The 12,278-nt window shown below is 37.2% G+C and overlaps 1 protein-coding gene across 1 annotated transcript in view; it reads right to left on the minus strand.

The window, feature by feature from the left end:
• Positions 1-12,278, minus strand: part of LOC136862787 (uncharacterized) — a 171,767-nt gene that overhangs the window by 140,032 nt on the left and 19,457 nt on the right. The window contains exons 2-3 of the mRNA XM_067139047.2: positions 9,357-9,712; positions 2,691-2,823 (exon numbers count right to left, since the gene is read on the minus strand). Coding sequence (XP_066995148.2) covers positions 2,691-2,823; positions 9,357-9,712 — 489 coding nt within the window. The remainder of the gene's footprint in view (positions 1-2,690; positions 2,824-9,356; positions 9,713-12,278) is intronic.

Consider the following 12,278-nt stretch of genomic DNA (forward strand, 5'->3'; position numbering starts at 1 on the left):
TTTGGGAGTGGGAGAGGCTACAATGTGCACATGTAGACAGAGTAGACACATAAAAAAATACATGGGTCCAAAATGTTCAGCTGCAGCCTTCTTCAGTGGGGAAACCGACCGACCGACCAACCGACTGACTGACCGACCCAACCCAACCCAACCCAACCCAACCCACCAACCAACCAACCAACCAACCAACCAATGATTTCCATTTAGGGCTGTCACCCAGGTGGCAAATTCGCTATCAATTGTTTTCCTAGTCTTATCCTAAATGATTTTTTTTAAAAAATTATCGAGCATTTCCATTGATAAATTGTTCCATTCTATAATTCCTCTTCCTGTAAACGAATACATACATATTCCATGTCGTTCCATCTATACAAAGGGTTGGCAAACAAAGCCCCTCCACCAACTTCTGTCTTTGTACTTTTCTCCTTCTTCAATGTTGTCCCAGTCCCCTCTTCATTGCTGAATGTAATTTTTCACCATGTCTGTATATCACATTCTTGGCTGTCCTCCTGGTCTTGAATATTTTAACTGCAGATCATACATTTTACTGAGTATGCGATCAGAATCCATCCTTTGCATGTGACCATACCATTTGAGTCTACACAGAGTTCTGTTATCCTGCATTCTGCCAACCTGAACCATGTCCCTGATGTTCTCATTACAAATTTTATCTCGTCTTGTTTTGCCAACCATCACTCAGGTGAATCTCATTTCAGCTGCCTGAATCCTTGATTCATCCTTTTTTCTCATGGTCCAGGTCTCACTCCCATATGTCAGAATTGGCATGTATTCAGATAAATTGCTCGCTTGCATTTCAATGGTACTTTTGGGTTCTATATTAGGTCTTGGACATTTCTATGGAATGTTCCTCCAGCTTGAATCCTGTTGGTAAGTTCCTCTTCAGTGGAGCCTGTTGCTGATATCATGCTTCCTAGATATTTGAATTTGCTGGACATCTTGAGTTGTTTACCCTCTATTTCAATGTAACCTTTAGGTTGACCATTTCTCTGCATAACCAACACTTCACTTTTTTTCCTGACAATCTTAGGCTGTACCCTTTAGTTGTTACTGTCCATGCATTGATCTGATCCTGAAGTTCCTCCTTGGAATCTCCCCATGTACATATGTCATCAGCAAATAGCATGACTTTCATTTTGTTGTCACCAACGTTTTGGCATACTTGTTGATGAATCTCATTCATCACAGTAATGAAGAGAAGAGGTGACAGAACTCCACCTTGTCTTAGGCCCGTAGTTATTCTAAAGGGTTCCATCATTCCTGATGATGTTTTGACGCAACTACTGATGTCTTCATAGAAATTCTCAATTCATTTTATTATGTCATTATTGATTCCACTGTTTTTTAGCACTTCCCAGACTTGGTCCCTGCTTACAGCATCAAAGGCCTTTTTGATATCCAGGAAGGCCAGCCAAAGGACCTTATTATTATGTTCATAATACTTTTCCTATAAACGAATATTTGCCCAAATTTATCATCTTGAATTCCAACTTTATCTTCATATTATGATCTTTGATCTTTCCTAAATTTAAAAGCTTCACTCAAGCTTATTTGTCTACTAATGTCATGCCATACCACCTCTCCAGTGACAACCTGGATCATGCTGCTTAGTTAAGCAGCTCATCTCCTTATTCCCAAGTCTTCCATGCCCAAAATTTGCAACATTTTCACAACACTACTCTTTTGTTGGAAATCATCCAATATAAATCGTATTGCATTCCTTTGGCTATTTTCCAGTTTTCATATGAAGTAATCCTGGTGTGAGTCCCATACACTGGACCCATACTGTAATTGGGGTCTTACCAGAGACTTATATGCCCTATCTTTCACATCCTTACTATAACCCCTAAATTCCATCATAACCACATGAAGATATATGTAACCTTTATTTACAATCTTGTTAACGTGATTACCCAAATGTTTTCTTATATTAACACCTAAGTACTTATAGTGGTTCCCGGAGGTGGTGGTGGTGATTATTGTTTTATGAGGAAGTACAACTAGGCAACCATCCTCTATATAACACTAATCAGAGGGAAAAAATGGAAGGGATCCGATACTTTGAAAAATGAAGATATCAGCCAAAGGAGGACAAGGGCCACGAAGGGCGTGAAAATGAAAGACTCCCTAGCCCTCGCAAACCTAATAGCGTCGGGGTCGGAAAAGAACAAGAGTTGACCAAGGGAGGTCGGATAGGATAGATGTAAGTGAGGAGCCTGGCACAAGTAAGTGGAAGCAATGCCAGACTCAGCTGAGGGCCCCGTGGTCGGCAACCCACGCTCCAAAGTTCAGAGCCACTGAGGCCCCTTTTAGTCGCCTCTTACGACAGGCAGGGGATACCGTGGGTGTTATTCTACTGCCCCCACCCACAGGGGGAGGTCCCTGGAGTTACTTTCATGCCATCACCACAGTAATAAAAATTGAGAGGACTGTTGCTCTTGGTGAAACTTACTGTAAATATCTAGTATATTTCATTATAATCGTTAACTGTATTGTAGAAAAATGTTGACTATAATATCTTACCAGTTTTGGAGTGATTATTCTACTGTATAATCTGGGTTTTCTTGAGCTGTTGGACATCCCAACAATCTAAGTATTCATTTAGATAACATTTCTACAGTCAGTCATAAACTTAACAGAGACTTACCCTAGTCATATGGTTACAATCTTACCTGCAGCAGTTTGGTGATCGACAGTTTGCGGAGTGGATGTAGCAGGACAGGACACGTATTCCTACACGACATGGCCACTCCAATATTATCCTTGACTGAGAGCGATAACAGTTCATTGTAGAGCTCTGAAAGCCTAAAGAAGCCATACTATTAGCTACCTTGAATGAATGGTTTGTTTACCTACTCTATTTACTCGTATAAATCTCACCATTGTGTATATCAGGCACCCTATATTTTGATATGGAAATGAGGGAGAAAAATAATTTCCGCTTATATCTTGCATCAGTTTATCTTCATGCGTTTGTATAAATAAAAGGTACACCCTGCGGCATGCATGTCTGCTCTGAGCTCTAGGTCAAACTGTCTCTCATAATTCTCCTCTTACCTTAGATGCAGCAGCTCTCTTCCCTTGTTTAGTGAAAGGCAGAAAAACAATAACAGATTCTGGGGTATTTCTTGGCCTAATGAGCTAGATTAAATGTGACACTGTTGAAATGGCTGCAGTTTCAGTGTACCAGTATATGGTATGTGTGAGACATAAGGTGTGAGACTGTCCAGTGTATTACATACTGTAAGTTGCTTTCCAGCATTACTCTGTTTATAGGTGAGTTATGGAGAAGCGTTCAAGTTTTACAACAAATTTCAAAATCTGAGTGATACAATTTACAGAGAAACATGGTAATCATGTCGCAGGCTGAGAATTTAATATGAATGTAGGTGAGTAGCAATTTACTGATTTGTTTAACAGAACTATGTTAACATTCAATAATCAGTTTCAGGTATATTTGTAAATTAAAGAATATGCATTGTACATGACAAGTGTTGGTAGTAAGTCTATTAGTTTTCTTCGTTTTTCTGTGCAGTGAAATCAAAGCAGAAATAGCATGGGAGAATATTAAGCTATGAATGGAATCCTACAAACTTCAACATTTTTGTTGAGAATCAAGACCATGTTACAGAACATAATAAAATGCAATCTATTATACGGAATCTCACAATGAGTGAACTGGCTGTATGGTAGGGGTTGCGCAGGTATACATTTGCATTCAAGATACAGTGAGATATACTTTTAAAAAGTACTTCAATTCTAATAAAATAAAATTTACACTACCCTCCCGTGTATACTTTGCACCCCAATTATTAAGCTTGAATTTCCAGAAAAAATGTGCGTGATATACACAAGTACATACAGTATATTAGTTCGAGGTATTAATATAAATAACTTAGAAAAATAAATTCTTCAACTCATGGAGGAGTTAAGAAAAATATAATATAATATTTGAAATCTTCTGCATCAATTGGGAGAGAAAGAATATGATCTTAGCAACTGGTGCCTTTTTTATTATCTTCCAAAAGAAGTCTTCAGGCTGTTTTGCTTCACAGCAGCAATGTTCTGGCTTTCATACCACTTGCACATTCCACAAAGCTGTCCAAAACCTATGAGACATTAAAGCTGGTTCATGAAAGAATTAAATATCATGTGCATGAGTGGCAAATCTGCAGTGACTTGAAGGTCAATGGATTACTGCTGGGACAACAAAAAAGCTACACCAAAAATTTACCTGTTTCCTATGTGAATAGGATAGCAGGGCATGGGATAAAGATTGGGATACTGTAGAATGGCCTGAAACGGAGCAACTTTAACCAAGATCCAAAAATGTCTTGAATGTAAATCTTGTTGACTGTGAAAAAATTTTACTTCCACCCTTGCACATCAAATTGGGAATCATGAAACAGTATGTTAAGTTATTAGACAAAAATATTCCATGCTTCAAATATATATGCACAAAATTCTCCATATTATCAGATCAAAAAATCAAAGGAGGAGTATTTGATGGACCACAGATTCATAAACTGATGAAGGACAAACATTTCACAGAAATGATGACTGAAATTGAGGAAGATGCATGGAACACATTCAAGATGTAGTGACAAAATTTCTTGGCAACATTGAGGACCCTCTATACAAAGAAATTGTAAGAAACATGTTGGACAAGTTTAATCAACTTGATTGTAATATGAGCCTAAAGCTTCATTTCTCAGCGTAACATCTGGACTACTTCCCTCCAAATTTAGGAGCCCTAAGTGAAGAGCAAGGTGAAAGGTTCCACCAGGATCCCAAAGATGCAGAATGGTGCTACCAGGAATGTTGGGATGTAAATATGATGGCCGAGTACTGTTGGTCGATTGCATGTGACGACCCTTCCAGAGAGCACTTGCAAACTTCAGAAACACAAAAATTCTACGGGAAAAGGAAAAATTTGACTGAGTAAATGTAATAAGCTTTCAATTTGTGTACCATGTATTTTGCTTGCTAACATATTTAGTTTATATGTTTTATCTCTCTACTCTGCATGTGTAATTCAATTAATACAGAGTATCAAAAATTTACATAATGACAAAATAACATTTTGTATAATTGCCATTTAACCAGACATGATATGGCAGAATAAAATTCATTTTCGAATTTAGCATTACGATATTAATAAAACCTACCTATTTTAGACACACAAAAAGGTTTTTGTTTTGCTTTACATTGCACCGACACAGATAGGTCTTATGCCGACGATGGGACGGGAAAGGGTTAGGAGTGGGAAGGAAGCGGCCATGGCCTTAATTAAGGTACAGCCCCAGCATTTGCCTGGTGTGATTTTTTTTTTACAGGCTAAAATTATTACTTCCTGGAGTCAAAGTATAAAGCCAATGAACGTTAAAAAGTTTTGCAAACAAATACAGTATACTATGATTAATAAAATCTACTGAGAAAAGAACCTTATTTTCTATTGAAATTTGTCTGAGGTTGACACTCTAACACTGATCCATAGACAGAGTAATTAAATAATAGTTTTATTTGTTTCTGTCATGGCTCCTTCTGTAATTATAGAATGTGATTTTTTCATTGAATGAGGTAAGTCATTAGATCTTTGAGGATATCTAGCATTCTGAAATTCAGTTGGTATCGAGGATTCTTTGAAAAGTCATTAGCTATTTTGACATTTCCACCCAACATGAATTATGACGTAAGTTACATGGTACCATCAAAAATGTTAAATGAATAATTTAAAGGTAGAGAGAAATGTACAGTATATTAAGTGAAGTTCCTTCAAATTCTTAATCTGACAGAATAACAATGAAACATTTCTTCATATTATGCCAAGTATTTCTGGGGTCACTGGAGGAGCCATTTTTGCTCATTTTGAGTTTTAGTCAGGAGTTTAAAATTGGATGTACTTCCAGATACGGTACCATATGAAATTTTGGGTGAAAATTCTAACCTTGGATCTACTGGAATTGGAACCTCTGTTACCTTGGTGGAGAACTATAGAAAATTCAAAGTTATAATGGAATTTAGGCAAGGTCATAATATTTCACCTTTATTATCCTCAATTTTCATGGATCATTGGCAAGGTTGATTTCCTGCAATCTTGCATTAGCAGTTTGGCTTAGAGAACTTCTTGTAATAGCAGGCTATATTGAAAACTTACAATAAAATATCTTAGAACTTGAACAGAAATACAAAGAATAAAAATGAAGGTTGGAGTATGTAGACTGGATATTCTCTAAGAATAACAACATATTAAGAGAAATCAAATCAAGGACTACATCCAAGACTTCCAATTTCCAACAGAGTTTTCACATTTTTCATAAAATTATTTTCATTGTCCATTTCAGACAAAAATCTCATCTTCTTGAAATTAATCTGGTTTCTCTTTGTTGATATTATTTAAACACATTAATTCCCAACCCTTCTTTCACCCCTTAGTTCCAAAAATCCCATGCTTTCTAGGACTATTTCAAATAATTTTGTAGACATTTCTGTTCACATATATTCAAAAACCATTAACAAATTCTGGAAGAATAAAGATAAGAATGTTTTAGAGGATAAGAAATGTTTACTACAATACATATATTTTCTAAATTTATTTGAAGAAATATGAAATAATGATAGGGAAAATACTCTGTGAAATAGGTGTAATAGAATTAATTGATCACCCTTTGTATGGCATCCTCAATTGCATTTTCAGTTTGAAGAAACTGTGGTATTTTTGGCATATCTATAAATAATTGCAGGCAAATACGATGAGTAACACTCGGGAACTTCTATAAAATTTGGAACAAGATGATCATTTTGCCATGGGTTTTTGTATTTCCTCATAATTCTCTAACTAGTCATCAGATGGTGTCATGAATCAACAGCATCAAAGAGAGAAGACTAGTAAACAAATACATGGTAAACCAAAATGAAGTTCTGGACATGAACATGAACTAAGGAACATGTCCCCAACCTGCACTCCGGCAAGGGGCACACACGCATTTCATACTGCCCAAGACAAGGTTGAGCGTGGGCTTCAATGTGTAAATGATTAAATTTGAAGTATACAGGTTATGAGACCACGGTACCTGAGCTTGCCATGAAAGTATATTTAACACACTGGGCTTGGACTTCTTTTCTCTGTTCTTTGTCTTCTATCAACTGCATCATTTTCCCTTCTTTTGTCCCCCCTTTTCTTATGTACAATGATGTTATCCATTTTAACATCCCTTCAACAGTCATAGATTACAAGATGTTGGAGTGTCAAAACTTTGTCCCGCGTGAGTTTTTCAGTACGGTAGCTGAAAGCCAAATGCACTAAGTCTTAAAACACTTAACAACCAACACCCTCAAATGACACCAACCTCAGCTGGGATCAAGAACAGAAAAACAATTACTAATCGATTGAGCCACTGGAGTTAGCTTTCCTTGTAGTTATCCAGCTTTCCTCCTCTCTTACAAATCAACAACCAAGAACTCTCAGGAATGGTTCACTGAAAGGCTGTGGATAACCCTTGTTCCCCTAGTCGTAGAGACAGGGATGAACTTGTTACAGTTGGGAATGAGCTGGTATTGATAACAAGGGGTCTTATCTATGAATACGGAATGAAGTCTTCACTAAATTCATCATCTTTTTCTTCTTCTGGTTCGGGCTGTGAATCATTGAGCTCCATCCACTTCATGCACTGCTTTGCCTCTGGGGTTCCATTAGCTCTTTGTTCTTATCCACTTTAATGCTCCATTCAGGCTATTATTATGGTCAGCTTGCCATACCCAAAGGTATTTTATACGTAACTGCAGGTTTCACTGAGGCTGCCCCTAACTTGGAGAACAGGCACCTTTTACAGCTGCCCCTAACCTGGAGAACAGATGCTGCTTGCTGGTTTTGCTGGTTTTCAGTGGCATTTCCTCCGTTGGAAGACCAGCACCCAATAAAGGAGCTCCTCTCCCCGATACCTTGGCCTCTTTCGAGATTCGGGTTATTTACTGCCGTCCAACACTTGGCGTTGAGTAATTGGCTGTATGGTCTTTTCCATCCCATAGCAGGTAACCCTGGCCAGACTTCATTTGCTACTTTCTTATTTAAGGTAAATGTTGGCTCCACAGAGGATAGTAGTGTTACAGATTTGGTCATTTTAACACATGCTTGTGAACATGATTGTATTCATTTCATCTCATGAACTGTAATGTTTTGACTTTTCACCTTTTATTGGCTGAGGATAATCACTAGCTTCATGCACTCGGATGTGTAGAACCTGTCTTTTATATCTTTGTTATCGTATTATATGAGTACCAAAGTTCTACCTTCACTCATCATCATCATCATCAGTGGATCCTTCCAGTGGGTCAGCTTAGCATAGCAGCCTTTGGTTTATAGGGTCCCATGTTAAATTCCCAGTCAGGCCAAGGATTTTAGCCATGTTAATTCTGTTAATTCATCTGACCCAGGGACTAGGTGTTTATGCTTGTTTTAGTACATGCCTCTTCATTTACATGTAACACACCACACTGCCAACTATTACAAAAACACACAGACTAGTAGTTAAATACATCTCTCCACATAGGGATGGTATTAAAAAGGGTACCCAGTCATAAAACTGGGCAAAGTCCACATGTGAAACACATAAACACCTGTGATCTCACCAAAATACATAAAAAGCAGCAGAGAAAGAGAGGGTTTCTACCTTCAATTATTTGTGAAAGTCAGCAAAAGTTGCAGAGGATTTGAAATAAGATGTACTACAGAGTGGTTAGCTTGGACTTGGACTGGAACACCGTAAACATACGTAGCGGAAATTAATGTATTTCAATGACAACTGAAAAGTTGACTCCTGAACAAAGTTTTTATGCATGACATTATATAAAAGCTGACTCATGTAGAGAGGTGTCTAGACAATTTCAGGAGAAATTTCCTGGTACTGCAATTCCAGGTAGAGAAACTGTTAGGTTTTTTGTTAATACACTAAGTACAATGGGTTTGCTATATGCTAAAACTCCTGAGCTGAAACAAAGAGTTCTGATGGAAGGAATTATCTTCATCATCATCATCATCGGCGTTGTTGTTGTTGTTATTATTATTATTATTATTATTATTATTATTATTATTATTATTATTATTATTATTATTATTATTATTAGGGGGTGTATTAGCTTATTCAACTATAAAGACATTGAAAATATAGGACTTACAGATAATTAATCAGTATATCAATAATAACATTAGGAAGAAATATGGATATGCATAAATTTGTGATCTACACTATCACTAGGGAACACTGAATTGTACTAAACATCCTGGATACTTAAAAGCAATCATTCTATCAACTCTACTGCTTCCTCTAGCAGAATAATACCTGAATATGTTGGCAAGTGCTCGTTGTCCATGATTTTGTTCAGAAACATTGCTGCAGTATGCCAGTGTGCCTGCTACTAACTGATGTGTAAGATAGCAAAGGATCATTCTCCCTTGCCAGAGAGTATCTCGCCAATGAGTGTTCTTGTAGACAAAAACAGCTGTAGATACTTTTACAGATGCACGTCGTCGTGAACTGCCATGACTCAGACTGGAAGTGGAGCGGCTGTCCTGACGACTGCTGTTCTTGGAGGCGGGAATCTCCTGAGTTTCCAGAGGAGTTGGTCCCTTCCGAACTGCCATCTCCTTAAATGAGTCCACCACAACCTGTAGCATCTCCACAGCATGGTCCAGTGCCTATGTAAAAGTAATTCAAACTCTTAGCCATAGATCACAAAAGGTCCATTGCCTATATGAAAGTCATTCAAAGTCTTAGTCATAGATCACAAATGGTCCATTGCCTATATGAGAGTCATTCAAAGTCTTAGTCATATATCACAAAAAAAAAGTATCAGCATAGAATTGACCTAATGTTGAAACAACAAATGAGGGCTTCAGCAACAATGCTATGAAAAATATCTTAAAATATTATCTTTAGGATACCATAGTTTTGAAATTACTGCTTCTACCACTACCAATGGGGAGAGAGTCATTCAGAGCACCCTTGTGATTGCTCTCTGCCTGTGAAGATGTCACAAATAGTTACAGGAGTATCAGAAACTTACCTTAGATAATAAGCTTCTGGTCTAATTAATCATAATTTTTTGTAGAGTCATTTAAAAATTTAGATGATGTCATTTGTGTGGTGAAGAGATGAGAGTTTAGGTAGTTTATTGCTTCCACTATCAAGTACAGAAAATGTACACTAGGTATTGTCAGTATTAATAAAAATAATCTATAGAAAATATCTCAGCCATAATGCCTGAGTCATTAGAAAAATTATTTTAGTTACCTATATTAGGTCAGTTTTTGAAATACCACATTCTAGATACTCTTCTACACTATAAAATGCCTTTTTCCTTAAAAACTGTGACAGTACCCTGTTAAATGCACTATTGTCTAATGTTTGAATTCTTAAGTGTGGTCAGTATCCAGTATTCAGGAGATAGTGGGTTCGAACCCCACTGTCGGCAGTCCTGCAGATGGTTTTCCATGGTTTCCCATTTTCACACCAGGCAAATGCTGGAATTGTACCTTAATTAAGGCCACGGCTGCTTCCTTCCCACTCGTAGTCCTTTCCTGTCCCATAGTCGCCATAAGACCTATCTGTTACAAACCATAACTCTTATCTTTGTTCCGTATTGAAAACAGCTATCTCACTAAGTTCGGTGTGATGTAAAGCAACTTGTATTTGTAAGAATATATAAACAGGGAACTGTCATAATTTTTAGGTTCACAAAGGAAGTTTTGCAGGAGTCTCTAAATTCTAATCCAGCAATTAGACGGACTGCCTTTTTCTGCCAAATAAATACATTATTTGATGTAGACAATCACCCCATAACCTCATCCCATACAGTAGTATATGAGGGTGAAAGAAAGCATGATAGGATGCAAATAGCCTATCCTGACTGATGAAGGTTTTCAGTTTCTGCAACAGATACCACACCCTGGCTAATCTCTTACAGAGTTCTGATGTATGTATTTCCGAGGTAAGTCTTGTATCTACATGTAAGCAGCCATTATTTACAGTGTGATCCAAGGTAAATAGAATATTTTCTGTTTTAGTGACATTAATAGTTAATTTATTGTGATGAAACCAGTTTTCAGCTATTTTAACAGATGTGTTGACTTGGTTTTGTAGTGTTGTGATATCAACATTACTGTTTAGGAAAGTTGTATTATCAACATATAGAACTAATGTGCAGGGAACATTACATGCTAGGTCATTGATATAGACCAATAACAGGAAAGGACCCAAAACAGAACCTTGTGGGACACCTTCTTTATCAGTTTCCATACCAGATTTTTTATCACTTATGACCACTATCCGTTTCCTTTGATGAAGATACGATGCCATTAATTTCAGTTCATGACCTCTTACTCCATAATAACTGAGCTTATGAATTAAGATTTCATGCGAGACACAATCAAAAGTTTTTTCAGGTCAATTAATGTAGCACCTGTGACTGTTTTATTCTCAAAATTATTTAATATGTCTTTGGTGACACATTCAACTGTTTTTATCATTGAATGACCCTGTCTAAATCCACACTGTTTGTTGTACAGAATTTTTTTTGAAAAAGTACTCGTCAAGTTGTATAAACATACAGGATTCAATAATTTTGCTCAGAATGGGTACTATGTTTATAGGGCAGTAATTTGATGGGCACATTCTATCCCCCTTTTTAAAGATAGGTATCACTATAGATATGTTTAAACACTCAGGAAAATCACCTTGTCTAAGCATTAAATTTATTAAAAATGTCAATGGCATTAATATCATGTCAATAACTGCTTTGCGCTTAAGTGCGGACAGTATCCAGTATTCGGGAGATAGTAGGTTCGAACCCCACTGTCGGCAGCCCTGAAAATGGTTTTCCGTGATTTCCCATTTTCACACCAGGCAAATGCTGGGGCTGTACCTTAATTAAGGCCACGGCCGCTTCCTTCCCACTCCTAGCCCTTTCCTGTCCCATCATCGCCATAAGACCTATCCGTGTCGGTGCGACGTAAAGCAACTAGAAAAAAAAAAAAAACTGCTTTGACTGTATTGTTGGAGAGACCATAAATGTCTTGGGTACCGGTACTAGACGAATTCAAATTTGTAACAATACTTCTGACTGTTTGCAGATTTATTTCCACTACCTAAAATCATCATTCAATACATTTGAGGGAAGATCAAAGTTATGCAACCAGTCTAAGAAATAATAATAATTTTGTGTGGCTATTTCTAACCGAGTGCAGCCCTTGTAAGGCAGACCCT

This window comes from Anabrus simplex, chromosome 1, assembly GCF_040414725.1.
Source record: "Anabrus simplex isolate iqAnaSimp1 chromosome 1, ASM4041472v1, whole genome shotgun sequence".
Classification (NCBI taxonomy): domain Eukaryota; kingdom Metazoa; phylum Arthropoda; class Insecta; order Orthoptera; family Tettigoniidae; genus Anabrus; species Anabrus simplex.